The sequence below is a fragment of the Notolabrus celidotus genome, chromosome 15 (assembly GCF_009762535.1).
Source record: "Notolabrus celidotus isolate fNotCel1 chromosome 15, fNotCel1.pri, whole genome shotgun sequence".
NCBI classification, from domain to species: Eukaryota; Metazoa; Chordata; class Actinopteri; order Labriformes; family Labridae; genus Notolabrus; species Notolabrus celidotus.
The window spans coordinates 21,584,264-21,606,255 of NC_048286.1; the positions used below are offsets into that span (position 1 = coordinate 21,584,264).

Sequence of the window (21,992 nt, forward strand, 5' to 3'; positions counted from 1 at the left end):
AAAGTCTGAATAAAGTTAAAAGCGTTCGTTTCAGCTTTCTTTTTTTTTTGTTTGGGGATTGAAAGAACAGAAGGAAGGAAGAGGCTTCTTTCTCTCAGTTTGTGGTGAGCAGGGGTGGGGGAGGAGGACAGAGAAAGATAAGGAAGGCAAAGTGAAGAGTGAAAGAGAAGAACAAATGAAAAACATCCATGTAGCAAAGCGCTGAGTCATCTTCCCCAGCTTTTCATTTCCACCGCTTCCCTCCCTCTCTTGCTCTTTTGTCCTCATGCAAACTCTTCCCTACTGAAGAGAGGAAACAGAGAGGCGCTTTGGTTCCATCTTGAGTGAGGGGGTTTCTTCACTGAAGAAAGTATGGCCACTACTACTTGGAAGAAAAGCATAAGAGAGGAGGAACATTTTCTCTCAACACATACAGCACGGTTTTTATTTCTGCTTTTGGAGAAGCTGGATCAAGGCCTTGGGTTACAGCTTTCGCAACCCTTCCTCCCTCCTGTCTTTTCATACTGTCCTACTCTTCCTTACAATGACACTAGAAGGTCCTTTTCTGCTACTTTGTTATCAGCCTACAGCCTGGGTTACATCACATCGACAAAGAATTCTCCCGCATTTCCAACTGCCATGCGCAGTGACTGGCGTGAAGCGGTGAGCTCAGGCGGCGCAGTGACGAGCTCTCTTCCCGGGGGTGCACCAGGTGCTGCTGAAGACAGATGCTGGGGCTGGGGGGGCAGGCCAGGGGGGCCGTAAACGAGGCCAGGACCGTAGGCTATGGAGTGCGAGTTGGCACTGCGGTGGCTGACAGAGCTACGGACACTTCGCTCACTGGGGGGAGCCACTGAGCGCTCGCTAGGAGCTCTGTGGCTCCTTATCTCAGTTTCACTGCCACTGCCCCCAGACTTTCGCCCCTCGTTCTTACTGCAGTTGGAACCGCTGCTTCCTATGGACAGAATAGAGGATGCAGCGATTATCATCAAAGCATAAAATACAAAAATGTAACATTCATTGAGATAAAAATGCCCTAACTAAGCCACTTGCTTTGATAGTAGAAGTGAAATGATGCAGGCAGTACTGACCCAGTTTGTGGGAGACTCTCATGAGAGCTGCATGACTAATGCAGACATGGTCACTGAGCAATCACGGCCTCCCACAGGCTGAAATACGTAGCCAAAGGCAATTGCACCTTTGTCTTTTTATTACCAGAAACAGGCTGTCTGTCTCTGAGGCAAGGTCTTCTGTCTGATAATAAAACTCTCTTCCTCTCAAGGAACAGTCAAACATTTGAATAAAACATGCTCATTCACATCAAACCAAAGACATGTAAAGATTTTTCACATCTCTGAATCTTGTAGAAAAGTAGACCTGGGAACAGCTTAGCATCAATACTGAAAGCTACAAAAAACTCCAAATGTTGCACCACCTTATTCCACTTTAAACTATTCAGAAACATATTCAATGCTAGTGTGCTACCACAAAATAAGGACAGAACGTCTGAGATACTCTGCAGCCAGTAGGCCCAGCTGTTGTTAGTCAGTAAATACCTCCATTGCGTAAGCAAACAGCTTCTTAAACCAAGACGTCTGGTTTTCTATTTCCACACATTAAATACACAAAATAAAACATGTAAATAACGCAGCGAGGAGCTATTGGTAGGAAAAATGTTCAGTCTTGACAGAGGAAGGTTGTTTTTCTTTAAGTCTTTGAAGTAAGTTAAGTTAGGCATGCACTGAAACTGTCACTGTTTAACTTATTTTCATGTGGTTCTGTGTGCGAGAGTGAACAAAATATGGAAAACAGTCAAATGAGGAGAGTAGTGTTTGGAATACCTCTGTGAGGAGTGACAGCAACCAAAATCTATGCAGTTTGGAGATTGGTTGCATAAGGTTTGTTTGCGCCTTTATAAGCTAATCCGTCACAGCTTGCATATACTCACATCAGATAAAATAAGTCTAACAACTCATCAATATTTCTGTTTCTGTGAGTGACTGTGACATATTGTGCACCAAAGTGTTTGCGGCATATAGGTGGAAAGAAAGGATCCATAGCACGTATTAGGGCGCTGCTGGCCAAGCATGCGCCCCATGTTCAGAGGCTATAGCTCTCATCACAGAGGTCACAGGTTCGACTCCCGGCCTCGACCATTTGCTGCATGTCTTCCCCCACTCTCTACTCCCCACATGTCCTGTCTCCCTCCAGCTTTCCTATCCAACAAAGGCAAAAATACCCGAAAACAACACATCGTATTTTCTAACTACTCACCACTGTTCTGGCTTCCTGCACTGCCAGCTGCTGGTCCTCCATGGAATGGCTGCGGCAGGTCGTACGGGTGTGGAATGGGAAACTGGTAGGGCAGAGCCATGGGCCAGGGAGCCGCTCCTGGATGTGGCAGAGGGGGGAGTGTGTCCTGATCTGAGGCGCCCCCACTGGAACCATCGTGGTCATGGAGAGACAAGTGGGTCATGTCTGAGGGAGATAAAAGAAGGAACGGATTGAAGGCCAAATTCCACCAGATCCGTGTCCGGTCGTCTCCGATCCATCATGGCACCGGATCTGATAGGTTTCTATTCCAGTCAATCTGTTAACCCCCACTGGATCTGCTCCTTTGCGTTCTTGCTGCGTCTCTGATTCAGCAAGTCGGAACACAACGGATCAGATACGCAAGACTTCTATTTTTGCCGGATGCCGGAGCACGACGTAATAATTCAGCACAGAGCAGATGGAGCGGGACAGGAAGTCAGGCACCAAAACAAAATAAAAACATCCATTAATTTTCAGAATAAAACACTACGTTTTATCGTTTAGACCGTTTTTAACTTAACTATGACAACAAAATGTCATTTAGAGCGGAGGCAGGCCTGGAGTCAACAGGTCAGAGGTTTTCAGAGGCTGATAAAGACACCATGGACAAGGAGAGGAGGAGGAGAATCCTTGATTCAGTAATTACAGCGAGAAAACCTCGTTCACATGACCCCAGCTGCCTGGCGGTCCTGCTCCATGCTGCGTTCCGAAAACCCAACTGGTGGGTGTTGACGGACGAGAGAGCATGGAGCCGGACCGCAGCAAATTCGGAGATAGAGCTGGTGGAAGTCCTGTGTTAGACTTCACATCTAATTTAAGAACACACCACAGTAAGAGGCTATTTAAGCCTCACAAGAGGAAGAACTGAGGCTAGTTCATGAAAGATCTGTGTCCACTTACTGCCACAGAGGTCTCCAAAGATGTAGTAGCATTGCTCAGAGAAGGTGATCTTGTTAACTGTGTGTCGGATGTAGCCGGCCTTGAGAAGGTTGCTGGCGTATTTGCGGGCTTCTCTGCGATCTGAGAACCCTTCGACATGATGGAAGAGCCAATCCACCACATCAGAACCTGAAGACACAGTGATACACACAGATTAGATCCTACACATGTCATTTACCCATCATATTCTGAAGTCTTATTAGATCCAAGATTGGATGTAAAAACTGGATGCAACAGGCCTCCAGGCGTCTCCCAGCCACAATACTACAACACTGTTTCATTGATTGAACTCAGCAGACTGCAGAGATGTAATAAACGCCCAGCCATGGCCTCTTCTCTGACAGACGTACCAATAAAGGCGTTAGCGATGGTTATCTTGAGCCACATCCTGTCTCGCACCTCCAGACCTGACTCTGGGCAGGCCATTGCCTTAGCGACTGTTGCCATTTCGCTATGGATGGAAAGGTGGAAGTCATCAAATCCTGGAAAACATTAAAAAAAAGGACATATTGAAGATACCACAGGAGTCAGGAGCTGAACCACGTCCTCCAAAAAAAAGGGCTGACGTTGCTTTAAATCTGTCTCAGAACTGTGTGTGTGTACATCACTAAACCTGTTTCCAGAACAATTTAAATAAACTGTCCGAAAAATCAAAAGTGTGAAGGAGATTTGGATTTCTTTGGTGACAGATTTTATGAAAGCACAAGAGAGAGCAACCTCTAAATCTAAACATGTACAAAAATGTTGGTTTGTTGTGGAATTTGCCTCAGATAATGTTTGGTTTCCTGTGGTCTGGACTATAATTTGACCCTTGTGTGGTCCTGATCATGAATCATACTGGATCTTGGTAAAATTGGACTCAAACCGAGCTCTTTTATTGTTTCTCAATAGGACCATGATCACATTTAAGTAGATGTCTGAGTATTGTATCACTAGATATAATTGCAAGAAGGCTCATGGCATTTCAGAATACAATGATTTTTATATGGAGGGTTATAATGTGGCTTTTGTTGTTCCCAAATGCTCTCCATGTTTTCTGGGCTTTAGCATACCTCTGTTTTAAAATGCTGCTGTTATTCAGAAGCACTTCTCACATAGACCTGACTCTTTTTTTTTGGTGTTTCAGAGAGGTGCCAGCTGTTCTTAATTCACAACAGTAGCATCATCTATGCAAAACTCCACCTTAAGAGTGGTAGCATCATATTATGGAAGCAGAGTGTAGAAAAAAAAACATTAAATTTAAGCTAAAGCAATAGAATGATAATAGACACCTTATCTTCTTTTAACCCTCCTGTTATGTTCATTTCTCTGGAACAGCAATAATGTTCCTGGGTCAATTTGACCCAGGGCATATTCAATTATCCAAAAGTGTCAGAACCCCCCAAAAATCCCAATACACATTTTTATGAATCTAATTTTGAACTCCATTACTAACCATTTAAATCAACATTTAGTCCATTGGTGTTCTTTAATTCTCACAGATCATGGTTCAAAGAGGATAACTCACTTGTTTTTCATGAAAATTCCTGTTAAAACTTGGTACTCAGCAGCAATGTTGGAGACAATGTGGTCAGCTGAATGTCAATCACTCACATATTTTCTGGTTGTGTGTAAAAACATTCTGGGATAGTGTTATTCAGTCTTCTTGTTATTCAAGATCCCCAGAGACCCCCGGATTGTGTATCTGTGCATGATCCCCAATGACTTGATCCCTAAAGAGGATATCTTCCTTTTTAAAATCTTGATTCTTGCCGGCAAAAAGGCCTTTACAAGGAACTGGTTAAAAAGTGATCCTCCAAGTCCAGCACAGTGGTGGCCATAGTGGAAGAAATATATTCCATGGAAAAACTGACACATTACCTGCGGACTAAAGCACGGACCCATGATCAACGCTGGAATAAATGGACTGATTACCAGAATAAAAAGACAGGAGGTGATAACTGCTGTGTGGAAAAGGCTTCATAAAAAAAACCAATATAGATATTGAGAAGGCGCCCCTTACTATATTTATGTTTGTTTGTGTATAATTTGTTGTGCTTTATGTCTGTCAACATTGGAAAAAAGCAAATAAAAAGTTTTTTAAAAAATCATGTTAAAACTTTTTTTAATGTAAATTGGAGAGCCCTAAATATAAATACAATAGTTTTACATGACATAGTTTTTTGTATATTTTATATTACATTTAGAAATTATGAAGTGATGTTGATAAATTAACACAACACCTCTTCTGTCACATGCTGCCCAGTTTTTATGCTGCATTTAGCTGGTTTGGAAGGCATATATTGCCTAAAATAGACTTTAAAAAGGGTCAGTTTGACCCGCAACATAACAGGGGGGTTAAACACCCCCTGTAGCTTCAATCAAAAAGGTCTTCACACATATTGGCTCACTCTCCAGGTTCCCAGAGTTAATTCGGAGCCGGGAAGATCTGCTTTTGGCTTTTTTGCACCATCTGCATGGAACTCACTTCAAAGCACTTTAAAAATGAATGCACTGGTTTCTTTTAATCAATTAGTTTTAAAATGTTTAACCTCTGATTATACTTGTTTTAACTGACTTCGTGTAACATTATTTTTCAATGGTTGTAACATTACTTTTAATTGTTGACTGTTTTGAATTGATCATCATTCTTTTAAGGTTATATCTTTTATTAGCTTGACATGCATTTAAATGTTTCTTTTAAATGCTCGTCCTCATTGTAAATGAGGGCTTACTCTCAATGATTTTCAAGTTTAAATAAAGATAATTATTATTATCAATTATATACAGTAAGCCAACCACTAAATCAAGCACTCTGGAGTGGAAATGTGCGCATAATTTTTTTTTCACAAGTGATCACTTGAAACTATTTATCTGCTTGAGAGGAAAATCTCTAAAAACGTGGATTATATTATTTCTGTCAAGAAGGTGTGTCGAGAGAGTGGAAAGATTTTCCTCAAACCGAACAGAACAGAAAGACATCAGTGTCCCACAAGATTACAGAGGGATGAAGGTTGTGAGTTATGGCCTACTTTTGACAAGAGTTATCGAGCAGATGGAAGCTGTGAGCCTGAGCATAGAGAAAAGCTGGAACAGACAGTCGTCCCAGGAATGCAGGGAAAGGGCAGGGCTGCACTTAACACAGAAATTTACTAACAAGTCTCAGGGAGATACTGATATCACTGCACGTTGGAAACTATGAGGGTGGGGCTCCCAGCTAGAGAGATGAATGTTTCAAAGTTGAAATTTTGAAACATATACAATCCTGGAGGAGTTAATGGCTTTTAATGGGTCATTTGAGCTATTTTGGTGCCTAACAACTGACATAAAAACAGAGATAAATGCAGAGACAAGAGGAAAGTGAATGTTGTGATTAGATGTAAGTTTTGGATAGAGTGCAATGGTAGCAGTAGAAAATGTGTGACTCACGTTCAGTCTCAGGGATGGAGCTGCTGATGGAGGAACTGGTGGAGGTCACGGTGCTCATGGAAGGGCTCATACCATACGCAGGATAAACTCCAGTCATTGCAGCGGTGTGGGAAACCCATGCAGCTGGGTCAATAGGCCTGATTGGCTCACCTGTTTGATTAAGCATAAGGGTATGAGTGACACGTAAAAATAAATGGCTGAAAAACAGAAACAACGTAGAGTGAGACTCACTCCTGGGCAGAGCGAAGCAGCTCCGAGGGTTTGGGTCCCAGCATTTGGCCACAGTGAGAGTAATGGGCCTGTTCATGAACACATAGACAAGGTAACCTTTACTACATCCTGTGAGTCATGGAATAACATTTCTTTAACCTTCCCTTACAGAACAATGATGTGGGTGTTTATATGTGCTGCTTACCCTGGTTTATGCACTATGTCCCTCAGGACTCGAACTGCATCATCATTGCTCATGTTCTCAAAGTTGATGTCATTCACCTATAGGGAAAAACAACAATGAAAGAATAAATCAAGTTGTGAGCATAATTAGGGATGAACACAATTAATCAATTATCGATTAATTGATTAAGACATTAGTAGAAATACCCTTTTTTGTTTTCAATTTTCATTCAGGTAGAACAAACATCACGTGGTCTCATATTACACTCATCTATCAGGGAGGTGTTTAAAGTTTAAAGCATGTTTCGATGTGAATCAGCTCATTTAAAGGAGGATCAATGCGCAACGGCTGCCAACAACGACACAGACACGAAGGTTGACAACTTTAAACAGGACAGTTCCACCTTTGGATACAAAGCCAACAGACTGGTGGGAATTGCTAGTACACTGTTTGCAGACCAGCAACATCAGAGCCGTCTGGGCTTTTCTGCAGCTGGACTGATTATGACCCGGTTGCGCTCCTGGCTGACACCTGACCGAATACTATGATACTAAGACTATGTCCACGGAGGGTATTTTTATGAGCCTGATCGTTGATAATCAGTGTTAAACATGTACCCGTTTTTCAATACCGTCAGTTATATGCATTTTGTTGCTGAGGAAAATATAATTTAGGGGGAATAAACATATTTGGCCTTGTTTTTGACATAAGAATAATAATGTTTTTTTTTGTTGTTTATTTTAATTTTTTTTTAAGATATATTTTGGGGCTTTTTTGCCTTTATTGGGTAAGGACAGCTGAAGACAGATAGGAAATGTGGGGAGTAGAGAGCGGGGGAATACATGCATACATCTAATGGTCGACCGGCCGGGAGTCAAACTGGCGACCTCTGCGAAGAGGACTATAACCTCTATACGTGGGATGCTTAGACTGCTAGGCCAAGAGCCCCATAATGGTTTTTTTTTTTTATTGATTGATCTATAATTGATTGTTAACATTTCCAAAAATCAATCCTGGAAAATACTTAAAATGTGCATCCCTAAGTATAATATACTTGTACAAATTTGATTTAATAAGGAGGATAATAAAGTTTCACAGAGTTCCAGTTATTGAAATCCACACTATAAAGACATGTGGGACTGGCCATGTTCAATATGACGCACTATGTTCAATTTTAATTATGTTTTTTTTTTTATTTGTATAAAATACGAAATGACTATGATGGCATACTGCTTGATATTTGCATAGATTAATATCGTATGATTGAGATTACATAGAGCGAGATCATAATGATACAAATTGAATAAAAGGAATGTCTTAAAAACATATCATCTTATCATTAACACATGTAAATCTGAATAAACAATTTTGATTGGTGAGTGCTCACACTTCATGCAAAGTCCCAGGTATGCACATATACAAATACACACACCTGTAAGAGCATGTCCCCCGGCTCTATGCGTCCATCTGCAGCCACGGCTCCCCCCTTCATGATGGAGCCAATGTAGATCCCACCATCTCCCCTCTCATTACTCTGACCAACAATACTGATGCCCAAGAAGTTGTACTTCTCTGTGAGGAGGAGAGAAACAGACACAGATGTAAGCAAAGACAGAAAAGACAATTGAGGCCAGAATCAATATGGAGCCAATCAGCCACATCTGCATATCATCCCTTCTTTCGTCCAAGAAGCATTTAAACGTGAGTGAGTGGCTGTATTGTGGAAGCTTTATTAAAAAAAAAAGAGACAGACTCCACTCATTCCAACATATGTAACTGCTTTTTATGTACAGATTCCACATGTTAATGAAACTTACCCATGTTGAGAGTGACAGTGATGATGTTCAGAGACATGGTGGAGTCTGTGATGCTACTGAAGGAGGAGGACTGGAGAGAAGAAGAGCAATCTTAGAAAAAAGCTGATACTTCAGAAATGTAAAGCAGTCATGTTTGTCCAGTGTGTGCTGAGGCCTCACCCTGTCCATATTGGAAGCCTTTGGTTTCCGTCTGCGACGGCGATGTCGCCTCATTAGACGAGAGGAGCTCTGCTCGGTGGAGCTGCTAAATCTGAATACAAGACAAGACAGATCTTAAAAGAAGCTGAACACATTCAACACAATTCAGTTTTTATAAAATGTTTCTACTCAGCTCATAAAAACAATGTTGTTATAAAAATATGTGGAGAGACACAGAAGCTATGTCCTTCATGTATCTCAATCATAGACTGTATAAATAATGGACGTAGTATCCGTGACGTCACCCATCTGTTTCTGAAGCGCTGTTTTGAGGCCAATTGTCGGCGGCAGCCATATTGCTGCTGTTTAGCGATTGTGATGTAGAGAGACAGGCTTTGAGCCTCCTCGCCAACAGCTACAGTGTTCCCGCCTGTCAATCAAGTCAGCTGTGCCTCTCATTGGAAGACTCGTAATCTCAATATCTTTGAAATTGCCACATTAGAAAAAAAATCACCCAAATTCATTCAGTGTGTGCCGATTGAGAAATGAGCTATCCAGACTACACTCGTCTTTTGTACCAGGCTGTAAACATGTTTATTTCTGCTGTAGAGATCGTCTTTTTTGAATTGGTGTGTATGTGGTTTTCGGTACTTCCGGAGCCAGACTCAAGCGGGTCCTTGATGAACTACAGTTTTTAGCACTTCCGCATTGGACTCATATTTTTAGACCGGAAGTTGCCGCTTGATCTAAACTGAACATCCAATCAAAGCCCTTACCTACACAATGATAAGAGGCTCTTTAAGCAGTTTACATAACTCCTGGTGCCTGACAGGAGTAATTATAAATAAAAAAGCATAAAACTCACAAATTCTAAAATTATTGCAAGACTCACACATACAGAATGTTTGTTTAGGCGCACATAATTTCTTTCAGGATTGGAGAGATGCTTGTAAACATGACAAATCTTGAATCCAGATCTATTAAAGCTGCATTGGCTGGAAAAAATCCTGTGAGATGCCTGAAGATAGAGAACAGCAGTCTCTTCAGTGGGCTACAAATTCTTCCACCACTCCTAGAGGAGAGCTCAGGCTCAGGGGGGTAACCACAAAAACCAGCAGACTCTTGGATTGTGATAGTGTGCCAAAAACCACCAACTACAAATCCAGATGCCTTGCTTTAAGGCTGAATGCCAGAGTTCACTGTTAACTACCCTCATGAACAATAAGCTAATCAGCTCCACACAATTTCTGACCTGCTGGTTGCGTCATCGTCCTCTGAATCGAAGCAGGAAGTGGACTCCAGCTCGCTGCTCATGAAAGACGAGCAGCTGTCGTACTCGGGGCCGCCTCGCCCTGCAGGCCGCGATGAAAAACCATTCTGCCTTCCACCTGCAGTGTACAGTGTTAAATGTTATGATCAGGATGAAGCATACATACAAGAGATCATTTAAAAATATGTTTGTTTTGTTTTGATGGACAAAAAAATACAGATTGCTTCACTAAAATATTAATTAAATGCAGTTTCTGAGATTGAAGTGTTGTGAAAGCTTCAGCAACAACCTTTCACTCAAATTGCAATATTGAACCTCTACACTCCCCTTTAACGCTCAATGGTTTGTTGCATCTGTGACAGCAGCTGGCTGTGCATTCCTAAAGTCATGCATGTGTTATAGGATGAGCCTCTACATTCTTGGCGACTCGTTTTTCTGATGGAAACAAATTAGTCTATAGAAACACTCTTTACCTACCAAGTTAATTACTAGTATGAGTAGAAAAAGACACTTGCAGTGCATCGAGAAAATAATGACAGTATTCAGCAAACATTTTCTCACCGTGGTCGTTGGTGTGTTTCCGTCGCGGCCTCTCCTTCTCCCTCCTTTGCGACACCATGGAGCCAGTCTCTGTGTCGTTGTCCAAACTGTCCCGACCGCTCGCTGCCTTCCCGCTTCACACAGAGACGATACACAGAAGGCAGAGTTAGCGTTAAAAATAGTTGCACTGTGTAGGGTTGCACAATTGTGGGAATTTTCAAAGTTGGACACTTTCCATGGGAATTAACAGGAATGAACCTGGAATTTACTAAATTGAAGGTTGGCTCTTAATAGGGAACTCAAATATAGTTTGGGGAAAATATATTTAGCATAATCCTGACTAAAACAACCAGATTTCATGCAAGTTCAGTTGAATATCTATGCTATTCCTCAATCACATGCACATAGCACACTGCTTACTGCAGGGCTATTGAGACCACGCCCCCTACATGCACTTTTTATTTGTATGTTGAATGGGACTGTTTTGGAGGGAGAGCAGCTCTTTTCATTTAACATTTTGAATGGGACTTTGTTGGGATTGCATTTTTGCTAATTTTTGAATGGGTTGGGTTAGGGGAATTAGTAATATTTAACTCAACATTCATATTTTGTTCTTCAATGAAAGAATTGATTGTTCAATAAAATATTTAACACTTGTTCAAGTTCTACTTACAAATGAATCTGTTCTAATTGTGTTATTTTGGATGGATGTCTGCTGATAAAACAAATATTTATGCTTGGATATGATACTTTTCCATTAAATTACCCTCAATTCCCAGTTCATTCCCCTAAATTCCCATAATTTCCAATATGGAATATTTCCAAAATTCCCCAGCTTAAATTCCCATGGAAATTTACCTGAAACTTTCCGGGAACTTTCTACCCCTTAGCAACCCTAGCACTGTGTCATTATCTAGGCAATAAAGCTTATCTGACAGCTGCTAAAACAAATGTGTAAAATGAATTACTCGACACTCTTTACAAAGTGACCAGCCCCTCAGAGTCAAATAAACTCTACCACATAATCTAACACATATTTAGGAACTTAAAGTCTTAAAACAGGGCTTATGAGAAGTAGGAATGTGTTTTCTACATGACTAAGTCAAATGTGATTCATTTCAAAGATGAAGAAAACCTTTAAAAATATATACGGCATATACAAAATAAAAGAAAGTTGATTTTGAAGTTTGTTCCGGGCAGTCACAAGGTGTCAGACTTTTCACATTCAATTTTCTATTCCCTCAGCTAATGTTGTTATTGCTAAAAAAAGATGGACTCATCTGAAAAACACACACTGAGCCAAACACAAATTACATGTGGCATCTATTTCTCTTTCACACACACACACACACACACACACACACACACACACACACACACACACACACACACACACACACACACACACACACACACACACACACACACACACACACACACACACACACACACACACACACACACACACACACACACACACACACACACACACACACACAATGCAGAAAAAATTTGTGTGTAAAGAAACACATCAGGAAATATTTTGTTATTACACTGACTGATAGGAAGGCGGTCTCGAGTCCCCAATGCCCCCGGTCCTTTCCAAAGGTGGCGCCGCCTCCAAACTATCTGCCACTGAGCCTGCATCTGTGTGGGCCCCGTCTCCAGAGACCAGCTGTCGACAGACGGAGAATCAGGTCAGACAGACGGATGACACAAACACTCAAGAGGGAAAGAATAAACTGAAAGAAATAGAGCAAGAGGGCAGAAGACCCACGTCAGAGATGTATTGTGTTTACACTGCCGTATACGCAAGGGTTGGGAATATCCTGTTTTATTGTCACAGTGTGAAGGTGTGCCAGCAGTGTAGGAGCTAAAATGTCTCATTAAATTATACTGTATACACGTCCTCTGTAAATTTCCTGCTAGAATGGCGAAGCTTTACAAAGGCTGCTGTTGTTGGAAACAGACGTGAAAGAAGGAGCATGTGCCAAGACTTGTGATTTAACTACCTGACAGTGTTGCCTAAGTTACCAACGTGTGGGAAAAAGGAGCATCCACTGGACCATGACTGTGTTTTAGGGCACAGAAGTGGTAAAAATGTACCGTTACATTATTTCCCTGTTTATATTTCCATCATCTCCCCCTTTTACCTTCAGTACATTCCAGTAAACATTAGTCCTGCTCTCGAGATGTTATTTTCTTCCCAAATCTGCCATGGGTTTAGAGTGCTGTGGTATTTTGGATGTTTTCCATGCTAGAAAAGCAGCGTGAACGACGTGCATGGTGTGCATGCAAAAACAAGCTAGCACAAAAATCAGTGCGACTGTGAGAAGCCTACAGTTTGTCCACTGCAGAGAATCTGATTTCATTTTATACACAGCAGGCACAAGCCGAAACACATTCCTCACTAGCATCACCACAGTCATCAAGTTCAAAAAAAACTTTGAGGAGTTTGCCAGCTGTAACATACCCTAGAGCTAATTCATCACATTTGTTTTTTTGTTACTGGCTAATGAGTTGGAGGGAACTACAAAGTGTCTGTGGTAATGTCTTCAGTTGTCTTTTTGTCAATGGGTCAAAGTCAAAACACATGTTCAGAGTCCTGGACTCTACATCAAGCAGACACAGTTAATACCTTTAATTTGAAAAGCTCACACTATCAAACGTTTAATGATCAATCATTTCAAAGAACAAGTACTGGACTTGTGTAGGAGATCCTCAGAATTAAAATGTGAAGAAGTTTGGACGGGCGTTTTAAAACTGAGTCCGTAAAAGCAACTAGATTCAGGAGCATTTCAGTTCCAGGGATGCCCCAATGAATAAAATGAGACCTATCCACGAACAAAAAGACCAGTTCATTATGTTTTGCTGCAACAGGGGGCACTGGAGCACATATAAAAACATCCGTGAAGACATTTTAGAGACGGACAAATAACATGAAAAGGGCACAGTGGGCACAATGTACTAAGGGGCGGGGCTTATCTAGCCAAGGTTTGTATATAATGTCAGAGAATGTGTGTACAGGTGTGAAGATTAACTTAAAAATATATAAGCTATTATAAAAGGCCGCCTTTTAGTGTTGTTTTATTTTGTTTTGTTTCTGTCTCTTTTGTGTGTGTGTGGGGGGGGGGGGGGGGGGGGGGGGGGGGGGGGGGGCGTTTTTTTTTTTTTGTCTTTTTGTTTTTTGTCGAAAGGATCCTTCAACTGAAAAATTGGCTGTGCTGTCTGTTGATAATATGCCCTTCAATATGCATGTATCATTTACAGTGATTGCATTTCTTGTGATGAAGTCAATAAAAACTTAAATAACAAAAAAAGCAACAACATGAAAATAACTGCGTTTGTGTGTAGATTCAAATCACGCTGCTGCAATTTTGTGTCTGTGTTTGACACATCTCCTCTCAGAGGATACATGAGGTTAATCACTAATTCTAAAGCTCATCACTGTTTGCTTTATGGACATATTAGCTGGTCTACTTGTCCACACATAGACTAAGACACTGGCAAATTCTTATATATAAGTCTATCTTAGGTCTACTTCCATCCTCCCTTCTAACATACATCTCACAGGAGACTACAGGAACTTATAATCTTCAGTCCCAAGAACTTTTCTTACTGTCTGTTTAAAATATCAGAAACTTAATGAACTGGTCTCTCACTTTTAAGATGTCTTTGAATAGCTTTAAGGCAGACACATTTGGCTGATACATTTATGGTTGTGGTTAACTTATTTTTCTATGTTTTAATGTATAATGGTCTTATATCTTGTATTATGTTTGTATGTATGGCTGCTCCTTGTCAGAAACATTGTCAACTGTGCTGCTGACATTCTTTATCTCAATAATAACCTATTCTTATAAAAGTCTTATTCCATCTTATTTTATTTATTTATTCATAATCTAGTTCAAGTGTTAGCTACTTTTTTTTAAGTATATACTGTCTTAATGCAAATTATTATAGACATATGTGACATATGTGTAATATTTATTCTGTCAAAATATGTTTTTCTTTCTTTAATTTATTGTTGATTATTTCATTTTATTATTTAGATCATATCATTTTATGATTTTTACAGATTACGTCTCAGCATTTTAATATTTTATTCTGGTCTACTTTGCTGCATTTAATTTTAGTGTAGCATGTTAGTTTCTTTTACTAGTTAAATATTTTTGTGTTGTATTATCTTAGTAATTTATTTTATTTTGGTGAGTTTTAACACCATATTTTCCCTCCAGTGTTTCTTCATTAAGATATCATGACAGTGTTTCCTCAGTTTTTTCAGCAACTTCTTTTTTTATAATATATAGTTTTTCAATCACTATTTTTTGTGAAAAGCGCTTTAAAAATAAAGTCTGATTGATCAAATACGTTTTTCACTGGTTATACGTGTATTTCTGTTTTGTTTTTTGTGCCCTTTTTTTTGGAGAGGATAGTCCAGTGGATATAGCAGGAAACTGGGAGAGAGGGAGACGGAGAGAGAGCGAGAGCGAGAGAGAGAGAGAGAGAGAGAGAGAGAGAGAGAGAGAGAGAGAGGATAATGACATGCCATAAAGGGCCACCCAAACCTGGGCCTTCTGCTTCAACGACTGTTGCCTCTACATTTTATTTTTAGCTAACACAGAGGCTTCTTCAGTTTGCAGAAGGAGAGGTGCGTTTATAGCATGACTGTGAAGGTGCACTACAACATATTATAATAGAATAATAACATAATATAATAATCTCTATATCAACTGACAAAAATAGTAGGACAGGCAACACTGTGTGTAGGGCTGCCTTGTTATGATGTGACGATAGCGAGCCGGGCCCCTCAGACCCCAGAGAGCAATCAATCAGATCATCCAAATGACAGATGAAAAGTGGAGAAAAACAAATGGACTGTAACAGAGATAATGTTTCATTGTACATGGAACATTTCAACAACCCCCCTGAGGTAACACATAATATGCAAACACACAGACGCACACAAACACACACACACAGTCATAAACTGGCTTTGAACCACTGCCAACCCAACTGTCTATTTCGTCTGGTGAAAAAGACCACAACAGAGGGACACATCAGGACGTGCAGGCTGGATAACACACACACACACACACACACACACACACACACACACACACACACACACACACACACACACACACACACACACGCACACACACACACACGCACACACACGCACGCACGCACGCACGCACGCACGCACGCACGCACGCACGCACGCACGCACACACACACACACACACACACACGCTCATCTAGTGACAAAACTGTGTTGATGACTCCCAAATAAAACCTATAATCACAACCACACTGTGCTAGATTAACCGACTGCATCAGCCTTTCACATCAAGAAACAGAACACCCTTTCTTTCAACTCTTCTTCTACCCCGCCTGTGAGATTCAATCTTCTTGTTAGATGACATGCAGTGAGGCTCTTTGTTATGGGGTATTTTCCTCCTATCCTGTGATTTCACTTGCTGCTAATCCAATTTCAATGTCGACAAGACGGGAAGGGAGGCTGTGCACCCAGACCAGATGTCTCTTGTGTTGTGGAGACAGGAGAATTATTGCTCAGAGGCTCTGAAGGAGTTTGTACATGCAAGTGCGTGTACATATGTCTTGGAGGTTTTGTCTACATGAGAAAAGACTTTGATTTAAATTACTTTCAAATCACTGCAGTTCTTACTTGAAAATACAAAGCATAGAACATACAATGTGTGTTTTCATGTGTCTGTTGCAACAAGGATCATTATGCGATAATGATATTATCATAAGGATGCACAGGGCCTCTCCCTAGAGGCAGTATGGTCATGATTGGGATTTAACAGATGGGAATTATTTTTTCAAAATACCAAACAAATTCCATAAAATGGAACAAACAAAAAAACAAATCAGAAAATTACTTCAGGATGTATTTAGAACCTACCCATGAAACCACACGTCCATTGAAACAGGGCAGCTTAGCGTTGTCGTCTGATATTTCCTCTTTAACCACCCTGTGAAGAGAACAAAGCTCTGTTTCAGTAAACCTTTTCCAACACAAAGGCACTCTCAGGGCAATAAAACATAAAGCTGGGCAGCGCTTCCAACAGTCAGGACAGACAGTGACAATAGAGAAAACAAATGCAGATTTTACAGGGCACTTACAACCTTGTTTTTACACAGCGACAATTAGGAAAATGTAATACTGCCTGTAGAAGAGATCAGGTGGTGGAGAATAGACATACCTAAGGAGCAAACAAAACTAAGCAGCATTTATGCATGCCGAAGTGTGTTACAGTCTAACTGAATGTGGATTAGGAGTTTGTGCAATCTGTCATAAAATGCAAGGTCTGCCAATCAAGATTTACAGCCCAACACAATCTCAAATTGTCAGGGGAGTAATCACTGCATTACAGCAGGTTGGTCCTAAATGTGTTAAGACATTTACCAGAAAAAGGCCTTAGTGTTAGCTGATAAAAAAGTGAAGACAGGGATTTAGTTGTTAATGTTTCAACCAGTTACATTGAGTCAATTTCCAGGAAACCTTCCCAGACAGACTGCTTCCTTTGGATCAGATGTCAGATGTTACCTTGACAACACACCGCCCCCCAGTCAAGAGGGGTCAGGATAAACCTCAAACTACTGACATGATAAACTGTGCCTTCAAGTAAAGGATTAAATAGTAAAGGGAAGGGAGTCTTTGAAGTAAAAACTTCTGCCCACCAGTATTTATTCTGGTCTGACAGGTTGTTGGATCAATACCATAGCTTGGAGTACAAGTTTAAATCCTTATTTCCAGAACATCCACTCCACTCTTTACAACATGAATAGCTGTGGGTCCTTTCAAAACATATCTGTCCCACTTGAAATGTTAAGAAGCTGATGCCCCACCCGAATGGGGTAGTTTTACGTTTAGCCAAAAACAACTTTGGAAACCTAGCTCAAATGTTTTTAACATTTATATTTCCCCTCATATCTGGTCACAATTTGATTGAACTGCCATCAGGCAAGAGGTACAGGTGTGTGAAAAGTAGGACAAATAGACTGAAAAAAAGTTTCTACCCCAAATTCAGTACTGTATAACTATATCTTGCCTAAGAGAATTATTATGAATGTCCAATGTACAGTGGTGGACAGTAACAGACTGAATTTACTTGAGTACAGTACTTCAGTACATTTTTTTGAGTATCTGTACTTTACTTGAGTATTATTTTTTTTGGGGGGGGGGGACTTATTACTTTTACTCCACTACATTAATAAGACAATTATTGTACTTTTTACTCCACTACATTTCTATCAGTGCTCTAGTTACTCACTATTTTTGCTTTGAAGTCAGCTCATGAATTTCCTTCTCTTTTCTGAAATCTGATCCCTAAGACAGTAAAATGTGTATTTGTAGTTCTGTTTGTCTCAGTGGTTTAGTCATACCTGTATATCGTGCGTCTCCACGGTTGAACGTGGAGCAAACACAGAGCAAATTTCACTCAGATAAGGCAGTTCATTCAGAGGTGGTAATGATGGCTATAATTCTCCCCCATGGCATTCGTGGTCATATCTTCAGCCCATGTTAGAGGTTTTTGAAATGAAGAATGATACGTATCGTTTGAAATCCCACTCTGCTCAAACATACAAACATTCACAGTCCAACCTGAGAAAGTGTGCTGAGCTACAGAACATTTGTTTCATTCCAGATGAACATTTCAAACTAAGTTGTCTGTGCTTGGAGTAACTTAGTTTCTGTTTTTATTCCATGGTATAGTTTTAGAGATTTCAAATAATGGTTTCTAGATAAACATGATGTAACTGAATGTACTCCTATGTATTCCTGACTGCACTCATGCTTTGTGAAAATACAATGTTTAGAGATATTTTAAAAAGTACTTTGAATACTAAAATATTTTTAAAAAGCCAGTACTGCAGTACTTTAACTCAAGTAATAATGTGACAGAGCAACTTTCACTTGTATTGGAGTAATATTTGACATGAAGTATCTTTACTTTAACTTAAGTAATGAAGCTGTGTACTTTGTCCACCACTGATTGCACTTAATTTCGTTGTACTTGTGACAATGACAATAAAGATATTCTACATTCTACTCAGAGGACACTGTCAGGAAGAGTGTCAAACTTATACTTTTCCAGCCATGTTCTAACACAAAAGGACATGCTCATAAAGCTGCCAGAGTGATGAACAGGGCATTCCTGTGTTCAACTCTGCATTCCTCGGGCTAATAGACAACAACAGCAGCAGCAGCAGGGGCCTTCTGCACTCAGTGACCAGCTAACTGAACCCTTTACATTCTGAGCCTGTTAGCATAAATGTGCCATACATTAGCCGACAACATGACAGCAGTTACTCATAATAACTGCTTAATATCATTGTTTGTCAACTGTCCCCACTTAACTCTGGGCTGAAACTACAAGGAAGCGTCATATAAGGCTGCTGCTAGTGTTTAAACACCAAACTTGGTCAGAGCAAGTCAAGACACAAGACGTGTAAGCTAGCCACACAGGCAATGTAAACAAACGGGGTCGGGACGCTAAACAGAGCTGCTAACGGCTAACAAAGGGACTGCAATGGAAGAAGCGAGCTAATGATCAGAGACAGGTTATTTTAAAGACAGCAGGACGGACTGGGCCACTCAGTGAATGTAGATCCAGCTGTACTAAAGAAGAGGCACTCCAGGGAGAGGTGTTACTAATGCTCGGTTAAACACAATAAAACCTGAAGCAGTTACCCGAAGTCATCGTCCATAGATTTGAAGTAGAATTTGTAATTCGGCTTCTTGAGGACATTTTTGAAGTCTGCCAAAGTGACTTTGTCCGCCGGTACCGACAGTTTCACCAAATACGGTGTCTCCTGGTCGTCGAGGTGGTAGATAATTTTCGTCTCCCCCATCTCGGACTGCGGCTGAGGGGACGCAGGCAGAGTACATCAAGCCGCGGGCCTGGCTCCCTCTCCGGCCCCGACTCCCTGTGGCGCTGGCGGCGGCTGTACGGTGGTTTTCCCCCGGCTCTCCCTGGTGGACCGACCCTTTAAGTAGTCCTGGTTATCTGTTGGTTTTTTTTTACGCCAGCTCGCAATGTTGAACCTGTCGTTTTATTTTAAAAGAAAGCACCGTGCTTCCCCTCCATGAAGCGTTCAAACACCGTCCAACAACTTAATCCTGTAGGTTCCCCTGTATTCCACACAACAAAACACCCGAAAGCAATCAAATAATTTCAAAGTAGTGTAAAACCGTAGAAAAAAACAGACAATCTAAGGGGGGTCAGTTTTCTCTTCTCGCTAGCTGACAAGCTCGGTACTTTGTTGCACACGAAACTGCACAAAATCGCTCAAGCCTGTCTCAGAGGGGCGCCATCCACAGGAGAGGAGGAGAGTGACACTGTCCTGCCGCAGTGCATGAGTCAATAAGGGCGGTCATACAGAGGAAAAGCACTGACCCCTTCAGCAGGAGGCCACCTTCATGTGGGACAGACAATGTGCTTATTAATGTTCATTACTTGTGTTAAGGTGCAAACTCATAATTGCTCACTGTATGCTTGAGTTGACTGGGCAGTATTTTCCACCCATAGAGTAAATAACTAGCATGTTTTTATTTATAAGGCTATTCTCAATTTGCTCCCATCTGACTTGAATAACTGTATTCCCCAGAAAAATAACATAAGATATTATTTTATTGATGCCCCGGGGGGGAAATTCAGTTGTTGCAGCAACCCAGACATAAGTACAATCAAGAAGAAGTTCCTATTAATAAAATAAAATAAGTAAAAATACAAATAGATAAATAAAGATAGAATACAATTAAACAATGTTACAAATGGAATTTAGATAAGTACAAATGTTTCAAACAGATTCAATAGCAGTAGTTACAGGCAGCATTAAAAATGTTGACAGGTTGACATGGTGGGATTATGGTTGGTAATGACAGATTAAGCAATATTATAAATAAATATGTGTATCAGGTTACTCAGGTTACTTTATTTGTACCCGTAGGTAAACTTGTTTTGCAGCCAGTGAGATGTTAGGTCAATACAAAATTAGATGTCAGACAGAACAAACTACTTTATGTGCAAAACATACAAAAATATCCTAAAACCAATCTAACACTAAACATGGTAAAATGAATAGACATGATAAAATGATAAAAGTGCTAAGGATTCCATTTAAAATGCATATCAGAGAACAGTCAACCAATAAAAACAATAGAATCACATGAATAAATAAGACAATCTGGGCTCAAGTCATAAAATTGGAGGCGGACTGTGTTAGAAAATAAACGCTATTGCTTGTTCAGCTCAGTAATAGCAGCAGGAACAAAGCTTTTCTTGTTACGCTGTGTCCTGCACCATGGGACTGAAAACCGTCGTCCTGAGTGTAGAAGCTTGAAATCACTGTGCAGAGGGTGTGAGGCATTATTTAAAATAGAGGTGGCTATCCGCTGTAACTGATTAGTGTACAGGGATGCTGTGGATGCCTGTGGCTCACCAATCAACTTGCTTGACCATTTAACAATCTGGTTTAATGAATTCCTTTCCTTCAGAGATATTTGGCCAAACCATGACCGGTATATAATATGATGGTAAATTGTATTAAACAATAATAATGTAATGTGTCAGCAGCTCATCATGGAGAGGGTGAGAGGGGTTGTCCAGGATGGCTCACAGTTTGTCCATCAACCTCCTCTCAGCCACTGACTCCAGACTGTCCAGTTCAAGGCCAACTACAGAGCGGGCCTTCTTTACCAGCTTGATGAGCTTGCTGGCCTCACCCGTCTTGATGCCTCCCCCCCAGCACGCCACAGCAAAGAACAGAGTGCTGGCCACCACAGACTGGTAGAAGGTAGAAGGTAGAAGGTCTTCAGAAGCCCCACAGGCTGGTAGAAGGTCTTCAGAAGCCAAATGCTTGACACCCCGGTCCTCACTCTGTGACCCATTCACAAGACTCATTGTTGGAATCTTTGCCTGAAGCGCATCGATCAGAACATCCAAATGACATGTATACTAGGGTTTAATTGTGCTGCTGCCTTTCTTGGCCAGTACACTCTTGTGAAGAAGATGTTTAATCATTATGAGGAGGCTTAATGGTAAAATCCGTTTTGAATAAATTAAAAACATTTGGGTTGAGCTTTCTCAGTATTTCCTTGATATAAATGTTTCAGTTGACTTCATAATATTGCTTCTTGGCCAGCAAAATATAAATTCTG

The 21,992-nt window shown here is 40.8% G+C and overlaps 1 protein-coding gene across 3 annotated transcripts; it reads right to left on the reverse strand.

The window, feature by feature from the left end:
* Window positions 1–8: 8 nt before the first annotated feature.
* LOC117826761 (segment polarity protein dishevelled homolog DVL-3) lies at window positions 9–20,166 on the reverse strand. 3 transcript variants are annotated; one of them, XM_034703065.1, is made up of 15 exons: window positions 19,524–20,165; window positions 16,731–16,800; window positions 12,352–12,473; window positions 10,820–10,932; window positions 10,241–10,376; window positions 9,010–9,100; window positions 8,851–8,920; window positions 8,466–8,605; window positions 7,055–7,131; window positions 6,871–6,938; window positions 6,640–6,789; window positions 3,582–3,713; window positions 3,193–3,360; window positions 2,254–2,457; window positions 9–934 (listed from the first exon to the last, which is right to left on the reverse strand). In XM_034703065.1, the coding sequence occupies exons 1-15, from the start codon at window positions 19,682–19,684 to the stop codon at window positions 576–578; spliced, it is 2,061 nt and encodes a 686-aa protein (XP_034558956.1). In that variant the 5' UTR covers window positions 19,685–20,165; the 3' UTR covers window positions 9–575. The 3 variants fall into 3 exon arrangements, with proteins under 3 accessions (XP_034558956.1, XP_034558957.1, XP_034558955.1); XM_034703066.1 differs by having other exon boundaries at window positions 12,358–12,473; window positions 19,524–20,164; XM_034703064.1 differs by having other exon boundaries at window positions 6,640–6,938; window positions 12,358–12,473; window positions 19,524–20,166.
* Between the last annotated feature and the right edge of the window lie 1,826 nt (window positions 20,167–21,992).

What these genes read in the sequence shown, in the direction of transcription:
- LOC117826761 (XM_034703064.1), bottom strand. Translation starts at nt 19,684, where the DNA reads ATGGGGGAGACGAAAATTATCTACCACCTCGACGACCAGGAGACACCG. An exon ending in CACTGTCACTCTCAACATGG is followed by an intron (nt 8,606 to 8,850) that starts GTAAGTTTCATT and finishes TCCTCCTCACAG; the next exon opens with AGAAGTACAACTTCTTGGGC. An exon ending in CTTTGGAGACCTCTGTGGCA is followed by an intron (nt 2,458 to 3,192) that starts GTAAGTGGACAC and finishes TATCTCCCTCAG; the next exon opens with ACATGACCCACTTGTCTCTC.